Source organism: Crinia signifera, chromosome 11, assembly GCF_055691185.1.
Source record: "Crinia signifera chromosome 11, ASM5569118v1, whole genome shotgun sequence".
Classification (NCBI taxonomy): domain Eukaryota; kingdom Metazoa; phylum Chordata; class Amphibia; order Anura; family Myobatrachidae; genus Crinia; species Crinia signifera.
In genome coordinates this window covers 27,605,737-27,621,957 of record NC_139227.1, presented here as the reverse complement: position 1 = coordinate 27,621,957, position 16,221 = coordinate 27,605,737, and the positions used below count along the sequence as shown (strand labels likewise).

At 50.7% G+C, this 16,221-nt stretch overlaps 1 protein-coding gene across 6 annotated transcripts in view; it reads right to left on the bottom strand.

The window, feature by feature from the left end:
* The window catches only part of PMFBP1 (polyamine modulated factor 1 binding protein 1), a 112,123-nt gene that overhangs the window by 24,932 nt on the left and 70,970 nt on the right, over positions 1-16,221 (bottom strand). For all 6 annotated transcript variants that reach the window (XM_083163703.1, XM_083163706.1, XM_083163704.1 and 3 more), the window contains 6 exons: positions 4,010-4,156; positions 3,795-3,875; positions 1,166-1,249; positions 937-1,083; positions 619-702; positions 351-530 (listed from right to left, as the gene is read on the bottom strand). In XM_083163703.1, coding sequence (XP_083019829.1) covers positions 351-530; positions 619-702; positions 937-1,083; positions 1,166-1,249; positions 3,795-3,875; positions 4,010-4,156 — 723 coding nt within the window. The remainder of the gene's footprint in view (positions 1-350; positions 531-618; positions 703-936; positions 1,084-1,165; positions 1,250-3,794; positions 3,876-4,009; positions 4,157-16,221) is intronic.

Below are 16,221 nucleotides of genomic sequence, written 5' to 3'. Positions count from 1 at the left end.
AGTTAGTTATGCTTATTAATTTCCTTATTAATGTTTAAGAAAACATATTAGCCACTTGTGTCAATGGGGCAGATATAGTAAGCCGGGAGAAGAGATACAAGCAAAGCTAACTGTCATTTTTCAATGCCAGCCTGTGACTTGCCAGTTAGGAGCTCAAGGAGTTTATCACCTTCGTTGTTTTCTCTTCTCCAGGCTTGATACATCTTCTCCAATGTTTCCTATTTAAAACTATGTACCTGTCACCTGTGTCCCTCTCTCCTTTACAGGTGGCCCTTCCCAGATAGCTGGGGATGGGAAGGGGGGGTCGCAAGGGGAACGAGTGGAGATTTGTCTATACAGTATATACTGACCTTGAACATTGTGTCTTGCATTTCTGCTCTCATCCTCTGAATTAACATCAGATGTTCCCGCTCTGCGCTCTCGGACCTGGAAAGCCTTTCCTCTAGATCCTGTCTCTGCTGCGGATCCCATGCTGACTCTGCAGGTTCCCCTCGCTGTACATACAGAGACTCTTCCTTCAGTTTATCTATCTGCAGAGAAAGTAATCAGATAGAACATACTAGATCTAGGAATCTACTGTACCACCATTTATCCACACAGGCAGCATCTTGTTCTCACCTCAGTTTCCAGCTTCTGTTGACGGACCCTCAGAGCAAAGTTCTCCTCCTCAAGCTGAGACAAATGCAGGTTACAGTCAGAAAGCTGAAAAGGGACCAACAACAGACTCATTATAAAAAAAATAATAAAAACACATTTTTATTTAAATTTTTGTGTTACAAAATAAAATAGATCATCAAAAACACACATATAGCAATGGCTTGGCCACAACATATGGCAGAGGACGCTGAAGGATTGATGGTTGGACCAGCCCGGGGTGCATGGCAAGTGCCCATTGGTGTGTTGTTGGTGGGTTTTGCAGAAGTGCGTGTTTGTTACCTGTTGGTGGGCTTCGTCTCTCTGGGTAGACGTGGTCTTCAGGTCCTTATATAGTTGCTGTATTCTGCCATGTCTCTGCTCCAACTCTTCCTGTCTTTCCTTGAGCTCCCTCTGTAATCTGTACACCTGCTGTTCCTGTGCATCCAGCTACAAAAAGCAAAGTGTAATATGTGAGGCACCAGCGTGTGTAGGAGAGAGTGGGATATACGGTGGGAAGGTGGCACATTACCTCGGAGGTGAGGACATCTCGGCTGTTTTGTAGTGTGAGTATTTCTTTCTGAGCTGCCCTCAATTCTGTGTCTCTGCGATTCAGCTGATGGAGGAAAGGAATCAGTAATTGGGACAATAGCATTCTAATCATACAGGTCATTGTTACAAGCAAGTCCTGGTATTTAGCCTTGCTCTGCCTTCAAGGAATGGTCTGCATTTGATCATAGGACAAAATAAGTAATGTGACCCAAGTGGCGAGGGACTGTTTGTGGAGAACATCTGAGAAACACATTGGACAAACTTAAGCGTCAATGACACTTTATTTAATAAAATGGTAATGAATTCGTCCTATAAAAGCCTAACGCTGCTCCTCACCTCTCGGGCACGCTGGTGACCACTAGATGGTGCCCGACAGAGCTCCCTTCGGGCACGCACACACAGTAGCCCGAGTCCCGGCTCCTGGGAGCTCTGTCCTATTGATGGGCTGTTAACTTATACCCCTTTTACACCGCCGCAAAAACCTGGGTCAGCAGCGGGTCAAAGGCGGTGTAAATGGATCACCCCTTGTCCCTTTACATGGGACTTCTACAGAGGTCCTGACCTAGGTTAAACATGGCTAGGACATGGTTAGATGGCAGTGTAAACGGGTACACTGGTCATCCGACCCAGCTCCTGTTTACATAAATGGTTGAAGCCCAACCTCCTGACCGCAGCATCCGCAGGTTGGTTGGGCGCACACAGCCTCCGCTGCTGTCTGCTGTACTCTGCAGACCGCAGCGGAGGCAGGGAGGAGGTGAATGGATGCCTGTGTGCGGCATCCATTCACCTCCAGGACGAGGGCTGGTGGGATGCTCGGGGGCTGGGGGCAGCCTAACAGCTTACTTGGTGCTGGACTTGCCCCCAGCCCAGCGATCGGCGGTTGAAGATGATGTCATCTCCAAGTGGCCGCTGAGGAACCGCCTGCGCCGGGTGGGAGGAGCCCTGGTGTAAAAGGTAACAAATGACGGTTGCACCTGGGGTGAAGCTGGGTCCAAAACCCAGGCGCGACCCGGCGTTTTGGTGTAAAAGGGGTATTATTGATGCAAACAAATCTCCAAATGTAACACACAGGTAAAACATAGGGGGAGATTTATCAAAACTTGGAGTAAGATAAAGTCCTGATCGGCTCTGGTCACTATACAAGGTTTGTTTGATAAATGATCATTAGTGGTTGAATGGTTGATAGTTTATCTCTCTCCGTGATAATGTGCCTGCTACTGTCTCCACCTGTACATGGATCTGCAAAACCGGTCAGTCCTTCAAGGTCAGCGACTAACGTCTCCCTCCACCACCTTACTGTACACAGTAACAGTCCCATAATCCACACACATATTTATGGTGGAATTGGTGTGCCATTTATAATTACACTAAGCCTTAATAAAGGTCCTACTTATGGTGTGGGTAATATTTTGCAGAAAAGTCCTGCGATCAGATAGCCGCCGCCCCGCCAGAGTGAAATCCCGCCCCTGCAATTAGCTGCAAATCCAATCGCAACCATTCCCCATCTAATGATTTCTACAGTCTGTGCGTAGCCCAGAACCTACTCCTACTCGGCCGGTGCAATAGAATCAGGCTGATCGTTTTTTTGTGGGTTTCCGGTCAATCAACTTACAAACGGGCAGCGATTAAAAGAACATGTTGAATTTTATTGCAGGATGGCCTTGTGCATGTGTAGTACGGGCCGTACCCATGTACTCTCGATCGCTAATCACCTGCCCTGCAAATTCACAGCTGTGAGATCAGGTCTGCATAACCCCCTCAGTCCAGACCACAGGCATCATTTACTGGCGAACATATCGCTGCAATCTGTGTGGTCCGGGATCGGTATTTCAGACACCAAGTATGGGGTGTCTCAGACAGGAATGGGCTGCATGGTTTGGCCACATGGTGAGCGATGCCTATTCCAGAACTGTCGTACGCAGAACCAATATTTCCAGTGCTCTACTTCGGACGGCCAGACTAATCGCCCGTAAGGTTACTCCGAAGGTTGACAATCAATCCCTGCTGGTCCGAAGTCTACTGGCAGAAGAAGGGGAGATCTCAGGCACCTCCAGGGAGTGTCTCAGTACAAATCCCGACGGCTGTGATAGTCGCATATGTTTGCCGCTGAGACAGCATTTGTCTACATCTCTGAATCGGACCCTCTGTGTAGATGAGGCGTACGGATCAACGGGAGAAACTTAATAGGTAAGTAAACTGTACCACCCCATACGCCATGCTTTGGGTGCCTCGTTCTGCTACTGCTCTCCTCAGCACAGGATACTATTCCCAATCGTAGCCCAAGTGGATGGTATGTAAAAAGTTTCTTAAGATGTTGAAATATTTGTTCAAACCGGGCCATGTCTATCTTTTGCATCTGTTGTCCTTGGACGCAGTCAACATTTTACCTGTCAACCTAATGAACATGTTGTCGGTCAACCTAATGAGGGTTGACCAATCATCTGGAGACCACGGATGAGCCATCCGTGGTCTCCAGATGAACCACAAACTGTCCGCAGTGCCGTATGGGTGAGAGGGATAACGCAAGGACATGAGGGCGGAGGGCCCTGCCTGCTAGGAACCACTTACTAAGGGAAGTGCATGCCTCCATCTAACCTTCAGATACTCACTTCATCTTTTAGGAGTTCATTGCTTTTCGATACAGCAGAGAGCGAATCTACACTACGGCTTTCTGTTGGGACCCTGGCAACCTGTGGGTTCAACAAGAAAACAGTGACATTAACATCTGCGATACAGACCCCTCCTGATACACTACAGTATGTAGCAGGATCATACAGCAGTGACATGATCATACAGGCACCACAGGAGGCGGACAGGAGCTCACCGCTTGGCTCAGAGCTTTGACCTGGTTCTCCAAATGATGCTTCTCTTGTAGATGGATGACTGCCTTGGAGTCCTTGAGGGAGACCTCATTGTGTAGCTCAGTGATAGTCTCTTGTAGTTCCTGCAGCCGAGCATCTTTCTCTAGCACCTGGCAAGAGACAACAGGTATCAGAGGGGTGGAAGGAGATGGGAAAGCAGTTGTCCCTAAGGGGTAACCCTTATATAATCCTTAGTCATGTGCCGTTCATGGCACTACTTACGTATGGATAGACATGCACAAATCACCACCTGGGAAGGAATGGTTGTGCATGGACACGGTACCCAGGAATACAAGGAGGGCGGTGGACACTGTATGACACCATATAAAAGAACAGGCAACTTCACCTAATCTAACCACACTCCTTGGAGTTTACTGTGAGGACAGGCAATGGTGGTACACGCTGGAAGATCCCAACCATTTAGATGTTGATCAGGACACAGCGATTTGTGCGCTATATAAGACACTGTAACTGGATCTGCTGCGCTATATAAGAAACTGTAATGGAATCTGCTGCGCTATATAAGACACTGTAACGGAATCTGCTGCGCTACATAAGACGCTGTAACGGAATCAGCTGCGCTATATAAGACACTGTAACGGAATCTGCTGCGCTATATAAGACACTGTAACGGAATCTGCTGCGCTAGATAAGACACTGTAACGGAATCTGCTGCGCTACATAAGACGCTGTAACGGAATCGGCTGCGCTATATAAGACACTGTAACGGAATCTGCTGCGCTACATAAGACACTGTAACGGAATCTGCTGCGCTATATAAGACACTGTAACTGGATCTGCTGCGCTATATAAGAAACTGTAATGGAATCTGCTGCGCTATATAAGACACTGTAACGGAATCTGCTGCGCTATATAAGACACTGTAAATAAAAAAATAATGGTGAGTTGTAACTTATGGGGTACATACATCTAACTTGTATGGTGCAATTCCCTATTCTGCCAACACCAAGTTTGTTGGAAAACTTTAACGGTCAAAATGTTAAATTCCTCCGCGAATCATCAATGTCCACCAATCAACAGGTAAGATTGACAGTATGTGGAATCACGGTACAGATGTATGGCCCACATAAGTGCATGTCACAGTACGTTAGGAGACTTGATTTTTGTTACAGAGGATCCCTAAATTACCTCTCCGTTTACAGGGGTAATACTCTACTCTTTGTGTATGTGACAGGCCGTCTAACTTTAAAGTTAATCAAAGTTAGAATATGCAACTTAAAACATTAAATAATAAACCCTTGTGGCGCAATATAAACAAACGATAATAATAAAACCCAATATACAGTATCCCCACGATGGTTGAATTTGGCATGTTTCCATTTATCACCACTTGCTATTTAGCAGAGGGCAGGATACTGCTCCCTGCCATTGGCTGTTGCAGAAAGACGGAAGTTTGTAGTGCATAGGAACAAATGCTTCCCCCATAATACAGTATGTACCATTCAGATGAGAATCGGGTGAAATCGTGCCCAAATCGTATAGTGTATGGGGGCCTAAAAACTGGATACACACTATAAGATTATCTGTCCAATCTGACTGGTTGGAATGAAAATTTGGTAATGGTCGGGCGCAAATCAAACCTTTGCTCCCAAATGCCAGAAAATGGGCAAAAACTTTTCATCGGATAAATTGGTTAAAACAAATGTATGTGAATCAATTTGTCTGAACATCCATTTTTGTCTGTTTTCCAGTGTTTGGGAGCAAATGGGCAATTGTCATCTGCTCCCAGATAATGCTCTCTGCACACACTCACCCAGACAATGCTCCACTCCTATACTCTCTGCACATTCACCCACACAATGCCCCACTCCTATGCTTTCTGCACACACTCACCCAGACAATGCTCCACTCCTATGCTCTCTGCACACACTCACCCAGACAATGCCCCACTCCTATGCTCTCTGCACACTCACCCACACAATGCTCCGCTCCTATGCTCTCTGCACACACTCACCCACACAATGCTCCGCTCCTATGCTTTCTGCACACTCACCCACACAATGCTCCGCTCCTATGCTCTCTGCACACACTCACCCACACAATGCTCCGCTCCTATGCTTTCTGCACACTCACCCACACAATGCCCCACTCCTATGCTCTCTGCACACACTCACTCACACAAATGCCCCACTCCTATGCTCGTTGCACACACTCACCCAGGCAATGCTCCACTCCTATGCTCTCTGCACACACTCACCCAGACAATGCTCCACTCCTATGCTCTCTGCACACACTCACCCAGACAATGCTCCACTCCTATGCTCTCTGCACACACTCACCCACAGAATGCTCCACTCCTATGCTCTCTGCACACACTCACCCAGACAATGCTCCACTCCTATGCTCTCTGCACACACTCACCCAGACAATGCTCCACTCCTATGCTCTCTGCACACACTCACCCACAGAATGCTCCACTCCTATGCTCTCTGCACACACTCACCCACAGAATGCTCCACTCCTATGCTCTCTGCACACACTCACCCACAGAATGCTCCACTCCTATGCTCTCTGCACACACTCACCCAGACAATGCCCCACTCCTATGCTCTCTGCACACTCACCCACACAATGCTCCACTCCTATGCTCTCTGCACACACTCACCCACACAATGCTCCGCTCCTATGCTTTCTGCACACTCACCCACACAATGCTCCACTCATATGCTCTCTGCACACTCACCCAACACAATGCTCCACTCATATGCTCTCTGCACACTCACCCAGACAATGCTCCACTCCTATGCTCTCTGCACACACTCACCCAGACAATGCTCCACTCCTATGCTCTCTGCACACTCACCCAGACAATGCTCCACTCCTATGCTCTCTGCACACACTCACCCAGACAATGCTCCACTCCTATGCTCTCTGCACACACTCACCCAGACAATGCTCCACTCCTATGCTCTCTGCACACACTCACCCACACAATGCCCCACTCCTATGCTCTCTGCACACACTCACCCACACAATGCTCCACTCCTATGCTCTCTGCACACACTCACCCAGACATTGCTCCACTCCTATGCTCTCTGCACACACTCACCCAGACATTGTTCCACTCCTATGCTCTATGCACACACTCACCCACACAAAGCTCCACTCCTATGCTCTCTGCACACACTCACCCACACAATGCCCCACTCCTATGCTCTCTGCACACACTCACTCATACAATGCTCAACTCCTATGCTCTCTGCACACACTCAACCACACAATGCTCCACTACTATGCTCTCTGCACACACTCAACCACACAATGCTCCACTCCTATGCTCTCTGCACACACTCAACCACACAATGCTCCACTCCTATGCTCTCTGTCCATACTCATCCACACAATGCTCCACTCTTTTGCACTCTGTCCATACTCACCCACACAATGCTCCACTCCTATGCTCTCTGCACACACTCACCCACACAATGCTCCACTCCTATGCTCTCTGCACACACTCACCCACACAATGCTCCGCTCCTATGCTCTCTGCACACTCACCCACACAATGCTCCGCTCCTATGCTCTCTGCACACTCACCCACACAATGCTCCACTCCTATGCTCTCTGCACACACTCACCCACACAATGCTCCACTCCTATGCTCTCTGCACACACTCACCCACACAATGCCCCACTCCTATGCTCTCTGCACACACTCACTCACACAAATGCCCCACTCCTATGCTCGTTGCACACACTCACCCAGGCAATGCTCCACTCCTATGCTCTCTGCACACACTCACCCAGACAATGCTCCACTCCTATGCTCTCTGCACACACTCACCCACAGAATGCTCCACTCCTATGCTCTCTGCACACACTCACCCAGACAATGCTCCACTCCTATGCTCTCTGCACACACTCACCCACAGAATGCTCCACTCCTATGCTCTCTGCACACACTCACCCACAGAATGCTCCACTCCTATGCTCTCTGCACACACTCACCCACAGAATGCTCCACTCCTATGCTCTCTGCACACACTCACCCAGACAATGCCCCACTCCTATGCTCTCTGCACACTCACCCACACAATGCTCCACTCCTATGCTCTCTGCACACACTCACCCACACAATGCTCCGCTCCTATGCTTTCTGCACACTCACCCACACAATGCTCCACTCATATGCTCTCTGCACACTCACCCAACACAATGCTCCACTCATATGCTCTCTGCACACTCACCCAGACAATGCTCCACTCCTATGCTCTCTGCACACACTCACCCAGACAATGCTCCACTCCTATGCTCTCTGCACACTCACCCAGACAATGCTCCACTCCTATGCTCTCTGCACACACTCACCCAGACAATGCTCCACTCCTATGCTCTCTGCACACACTCACCCAGACAATGCTCCACTCCTATGCTCTCTGCACACACTCACCCACACAATGCCCCACTCCTATGCTCTCTGCACACACTCACCCACACAATGCTCCACTCCTATGCTCTCTGCACACACTCACCCAGACATTGCTCCACTCCTATGCTCTCTGCACACACTCACCCAGACATTGTTCCACTCCTATGCTCTATGCACACACTCACCCACACAAAGCTCCACTCCTATGCTCTCTGCACACACTCACCCACACAATGCCCCACTCCTATGCTCTCTGCACACACTCACTCATACAATGCTCAACTCCTATGCTCTCTGCACACACTCAACCACACAATGCTCCACTACTATGCTCTCTGCACACACTCAACCACACAATGCTCCACTCCTATGCTCTCTGCACACACTCAACCACACAATGCTCCACTCCTATGCTCTCTGTCCATACTCATCCACACAATGCTCCACTCTTTTGCACTCTGTCCATACTCACCCACACAATGCTCCACTCCTATGCTCTCTGCACACACTCACCCACACAATGCTCCACTCCTATGCTCTCTGCACACACTCACCCACACAATGCTCCGCTCCTATGCTCTCTGCACACTCACCCACACAATGCTCCGCTCCTATGCTCTCTGCACACTCACCCACACAATGCTCCACTCCTATGCTCTCTGCACACACTCACCCACACAATGCTCCACTCCTATGCTCTCTGCACACACTCACCCACACAATGCCCCACTCCTATGCTCTCTGCACACACTCACTCATACAATGCTCAACTCCTATGCTCTCTGCACACACTCACTCATACAATGCTCCACTCCTATGCTCTCTGCACACACTCACCCACAGAATGCTCCACTCCTATGCTCTCTGCACACACTCACCCACAGAATGCTCCACTCCTATGCTCTCTGCACACACTCACCCAGACAATGCCCCACTCCTATGCTCTCTGCACACTCACCCACACAATGCTCCACTCCTATGCTTTCTGCACACTCACCCAACACAATGCTCCACTCATATGCTCTCTGCACACTCACCCAGACAATGCTCCACTCCTATGCTCTCTGCACACTCACCCAGACAATGCTCCACTCCTATGCTCTCTGCACACACTCACCCACAGAATGCTCCACTCCTATGCTCTCTGCACACACTCACCCACAGAATGCTCCACTCCTATGCTCTCTGCACACACTCACCCAGACAATGCCCCACTCCTATGCTCTCTGCACACTCACCCACACAATGCTCCGCTCCTATGCTTTCTGCACACTCACCCAACACAATGCTCCACTCATATGCTCTCTGCACACTCACCCAGACAATGCTCCACTCCTATGCTCTCTGCACACTCACCCAGACAATGCTCCACTCCTATGCTCTCTGCACACACTCACCCAGACAATGCTCCACTCCTATGCTCTCTGCACACACTCACCCAGACATTGCTCCACTCCTATGCTCTCTGCACACACTCACCCAGACAATGCTCCACTCCTATGCTCTCTGCACACACTCACCCACACAATGCCCCACTCCTATGCTCTCTGCACACACTCACCCACACAATGCTCCACTCCTATGCTCTCTGCACACACTCACCCAGACATTGCTCCACTCCTATGCTCTCTGCACACACTCACCCAGACATTGTTCCACTCCTATGCTCTATGCACACACTCACCCACACAAAGCTCCACTCCTATGCTCTCTGGACACACTCACCCACACAAAGCTCCACTCCTATGCTCTCTGCACACACTCACCCACACAATGCTCCACTCTTATGCTCTCTGCACACACTCACCCACACAATGCTCCACTCCTATGCTCTCTGCACACACTCACCCACACAATGCTCCACTCCTATGCTCTCTGCACACACTCACCCACACAATGCCCCACTCCTATGCTCTCTGCACACTCACTCATACAATGCTCAACTCCTATGCTCTCTGCACACACTCAACCACACAATGCTCCACTCCTATGCTCTCTGCACACACTCAACCACACAATGCTCCACTCCTATGCTCTCTGCACACACTCAACCACACAATGCTCCACTCCTATGCTCTCTGCACACACTCAACCACACAATGCTCCACTCCTATGCTCTCTGCACACACTCAACCACACAATGCTCCACTCCTATGCTCTCTTCACACACTCACTCACACAATGCTCCACTCCTATGCTCTCTGCACACACTCACCCACACAATGCTCCACTCCTATGCTCTCTGCACACACTCACCCGCACAATGCCCAACTCCTATGCTCTCTGCACACACTCAACCACACAATGCTCCACTCCTATGCTCTCTGTCCATACTCACCCACACAATGCTCCACTCCTATGCTCTCTGCACACACTCACCCACACAATGCTCCACTCCTATGCTCTCTGCACACACTCACCCACACAATGCTCCACTCCTATGCTCTCTGCACACTCACCCACACAATGCTCTGCTCCTATGCTCTCTGCACACTCACCCATACAATGCTCCACTCCTATGCTCTCTGCACACACTCAACCACACAATGCCCCACTCCTATGCTCTCTGCACACACTCACCCACACAATGCTCCACTCCTATGCTCTCTGCACACTCACCCACACAATGCCCCACTCCTATGCTCTCTGCACACTCACCCACACAATGCTCCACTCCTATGCTCTCTGCCCACACTCACCCAAACAATGCCCCACTCCTATGCTCTCTGCACACACTCACCCACACAATGCTCCACTCCTATGCTCTCTGCCCACACTCACCCAAACAATGCCCCACTCCTATGCTCTCTGCACACACTCACCCACACAATGCTCCACTCCTATGCTCTCTGCCCACACTCACCCAAACAATGCCCCACTCCTATGCTCTCTGCACACACTCACCCACACAATGCCCCACTCCTATGCTCTCTGCACACTCACCTACACAATGCTCCACTCCTATGCTCTCTGCACACACTCACCCACACAATGCTCTCTGCACACACTCACCAGAAAGATTGGACAGATAATCTTATAGGGGCCGATTCGGCCCTGTGCCCGATGATGTGGGCTTTGTCCATGCTTGTTTATGCGCATGTGCAAACCCCGAGAGTGAACAGCTGTGAACTCGCCGAGCCTTTTGCTCCAGAGGGGGCGAGCAGGGGGAAGGCCCATGAATATGCTGGTTGTTGCGGTCATCACATGACGTCAGCACCAGTCCCCTTTTTGTTGATCTGCGGCGGAAAGAAGTATCAATTTAGAATGACTGATTTCCAAAGGGCAGAAAAATAATTTGATGGTCGGTGACCATCGAATGATTTTGCACCCCTTCGGCTGCAGACGAGGGGATGCGTTCTCGTACGTACACATCCCCTGGCATGCTAGTGAGGGGATGCGGGCAGCAGGTGTTTGCCTGCAAGTATACGCAGCCTAGCGTACAGGCCTGAATCAGGCCTATAATGTGTTCCCAGCTTGCGACACCCTGTATTGTAGGCTCTGCAGAATTTCTCTGTTTGTAATCTCTTCATGTTTCGGAGACACTGTGTCCTAATGTGAGTGTGACGGGTGAGTCGGTGACCTGAAACGGGGGTGCAATAAGGCAGACGGGAATAAATGTGATCAGCTGAGGTTCCGGTGCACTCCCATTACACAGGCACCTCGGCAGTACACAGACAGTAGATAACACGTCGCAGCCCGTACTTCTTCCCCACCTGTACACGGGCCAAGTCCTGGCAGCAGCTAATGAGTTAGAGGACACTATGAATGATCTGCAACAGGAGCCATAGGCAAGAGCTTTGCCATTACACTGGGGCTCACTAATGTACTCGGAGTCCATTACTCAGTCATCCATCAAGCGGCCGCAGTTCCTCATGATAGATTCCAGTGCTCTGTGATCTGTAAGGTGCTGCCAGGCAGATGCATTAGAAGTCTGGAGTTGGGAGGACAGCGCAGGGTGAAAACATGGGAGCATCTGCCAGTAAATCTTCCTCTCTCACAGCTGCACTTGGTGAAAGCTGCAGATTAATGTGGAGAGACTGGAATAGTTCTCCGCAGGAAACATGACACTGCGATTCTTAGATAGTGGCCTGCACCTCGCATCATTCATGATGCTCCGCTGCTATGGGGTGTGGTATGAGGGTCCCGGTACTCTGACAGCGGGGCGAGCGCAAAGAAACAGTTTCTATTCTCCCTCTATGAGAGTCGTGAACCCCCACGACCCTGCAAGTTGGGATCTCGACTGTCGGGCATTTAACAGTTGGCATTCCAACATCTGTCTAATGAACGTCGGAATCCTGACTGCCGGGAGGTCATCCGGCACCCTTCTTATGCTCCCCAGCTCCATGCTTCCACACTCCTATGCTCTCTGCACACACTCACCCACACAATGCTCCACTCCTATGCTCTCTGCACACACTCACCTACACAATGCTCCACTCCTATGCTCTCTGCACACACTCACCTAGACAATGCTCTCTGCACACACTCACCCACACAATGCTCCACTCCTATGCTCTCTGCACACACTCACCTACACAATGCTCCACTCCTATGCTCTCTGCACACGCTCACCTAGACAATGCTCCACTCCTATGCTCTCTGCACACACTCACCTAGACAATGCTCCACTCCTATGCTCTCTGCACACACTCACCTAGACAATGCTCCACTCCTATGCTCTCTGCACACACTCACCCACACAATGCTCCACTCCTATGCTCTCTGCACACACTCACCTACACAATGCTCCACTCCTATGCTCTCTGCACACGCTCACCTAGACAATGCTCCACTCCTATGCTCTCTGCACACACTCACCTAGACAATGCTCTCTGCACACACTCACCCACACAATGCTCCACTCCTATGCTCTCTGCACACACTCACCCACACAATGCTTCAATCCTATGCTCTCTGCACACACTCACCCACACAATGCTCCACTCCTATGCTCTGTGCACACACTCACCCACACAATGCCCCACTCCTATGCTCCCTAGCACCATGCTACACACACTTACCCAAACAATACTCGACTCCTATGCTCTCTGCACATACTCATTCACACAATGCCCCACTCCTATGCTCTCTGCACACACTCACCCACACAATGCTCCACTCCTATGCTCTCTGCACACTCACCCACACAATGCCCCACTCCTATGCTCTCTGCACACTCACCCACACAATGCTCCACTCCTATGCTCTCTGCCCACACTCACCCAAACAATGCCCCACTCCTATGCTCTCTGCACACACTCACCCACACAATGCTCCACTCCTATGCTCTCTGCACACACTCACTCATACAATGCCCCACTCCTATGCTCTCTGCCCACACTCACCCAAACAATGCCCCACTCCTATGCTCTCTGCACTATGCTACACACTCACCCACACAATACCCCACTCCTATTCTCCCTAGCACCATGCTACACACACTCACCCACACAATGCCCCACTCCTATGCTCTCTGCACCATGCTACACACTCAACCACACAATGCCCCACTCCTATGTTCTCTGCACACACTCACTCACAGAATGGGGCAGATGTATCAACCAGCGTTAAGTGCAAAAATGCACTTAACGCTGGTTAACTGGGGGGGGGGATTACGATTTTGCTTATGTATTACTAGCGCACCTAACGTGCGCTAGTGACAGCCCGCAGAGTTACGCTCGGCGGGGCTGTCCCTGCAATCCCCCCCAGGGATTAACGGCCGGGGCGATGTATTAACAGCCTTCAAGGCGTTAATTCGCCCCGGCCGCTTCGCTAGCTCAGGGCTAGCGTTGTCCTATCCCCCACTATGGGGACAACGCTAGCCCTGCGTCTGGCTTGGGCTGCGTTGGAGATCTCGCGCATGCCCAGTAAGCCGGGCAGGGGGGGCGACGGCGAGTGCGCATGTGCGGGGCGGCGAGGGAGCCGATCAGGAGAGCCGTTAACGCTGGGGATAACGGCTCTCCTTATCGGCATGGGGGATGTTAATACAACGAGTGCCCGCTTCTCCTCGTTATGCAGGAGAAGCGGGACGTTATTTCAGAAGCGCAAAGGGGGGGGGGGGTTAGTACATCTGCCCCAATGCCCCACTCCTATGCTTTCTGCACACACTCACCCACACAATGCCCCACTTCTATTCTCTCTGTACCATGCTACATACACTCACCCACACAATACTCAACTCCTATGCTCTCTGTACACACTCACCTACACAATGCCCCACTCCTATGCTCTCTGCACACACTCTTCCAGACAATGCTCCATTACTATGCTCTCTGCACACACACACCCACACAATGCCCCACTCCTATGCTCACTGTACACACTCACACACACCCACACAATACCCCACTCCTATGCTCCCTAGCACTATGCTGTACACACTCACCCCATTCCTATGCTCACCATGCTACACACACTCACCCCCACAATGCTCCATTCCTATGCTCCCTAACAGCATGCTACACACACTCACACAGACAATGCTCCACTCCTATGCTCTCTGCACACACTCACCCAGACAATGCCCCACTCCTATGCTCTCTGCACACACTCATCCACACAATGCCCCACTCCTATGCTCCCTAGCACCATGCTGTACACACTCACTTCATTCCTATGCTCTCTATTACCATGCTGAACACACTTAGCCACACAATGCTCTACGCCTATGCTCTCTGCACACACTCACCCACACAATGTCCCAATCCTATGCTCTCTGTAGCATGCTACACACACTCACCCACACAATACTCTACTACTATGCTCTCTGTACACACTCACCTACACAATGCCCCACTCCTATGCTCTCTGCACACTCACCCACACAATGTCCCACTCCTATGCGCTCTGTACCATGCTACACACACTCACCCACACAATTCTCCACTCATATGCTCCCTAGCACCATGCTACACACACTCACCCACACAATGCTCCACTCCTATGCTCTCTGTACACACTCACCTACACAATGACCCACTCCTATGCTCCCTAGCACCATGCTACACACACTAACCCACTCCTTTGCTCTATGCACACTCGTCCACACAATGCTCCACTCCTATGCTCCCTAGGGCCATGCTACACACACTCACCCACACAATGCTCCACTCCTATTCTCTCTGTACAGACTCACCTACACAATGCCCCACTCCTATGCTCTCTGCACACACTCACCCACACAATGCCCCACTCCTATGCTCTCTGCACACACTCACCCACACAATGGCCCACTCCTATGCTCCCTAGCACCATGCTGTACACACTCACTTCATTCCTATGCTCTCTATTGCCATGCTGCACACACTTAGCCACACAATGCTCCACTCCTATGCTCTCTGTACCATGCTACACACACTCACCCACACAAAACTCCACTCCTATGCTCTCTGCACACACTCACCCACACAATGATCCATGTCTATGTTCCCTAGCACCATGCTGTACACACTCACTTTATTCCAATGCTCCCACTCCTATTCTCTCTGCACACACTCACCCACACAATGCTCCACTCCTATGCTCTCTATACCATGCTACACAAACTCACCCACACAATACTCTACTACTATGCTCTCTGCACACACTCACCCACACAATGCTCCACTCCTAATCTCTCTGCACACACTCAGCCACACAATGCTCCACTCCTAGACTGGAGGGGCACAGGGAGCAGTGGGCTGGAGGGGCACAGGGAGCAGTAGGCTGGAGGGCAGGAGGACCAGTAGGCTGGAGGGGTACGGGGAGCGGTAGGCTTGATGGATACGGGGAGCGGTAGGCTGGAGG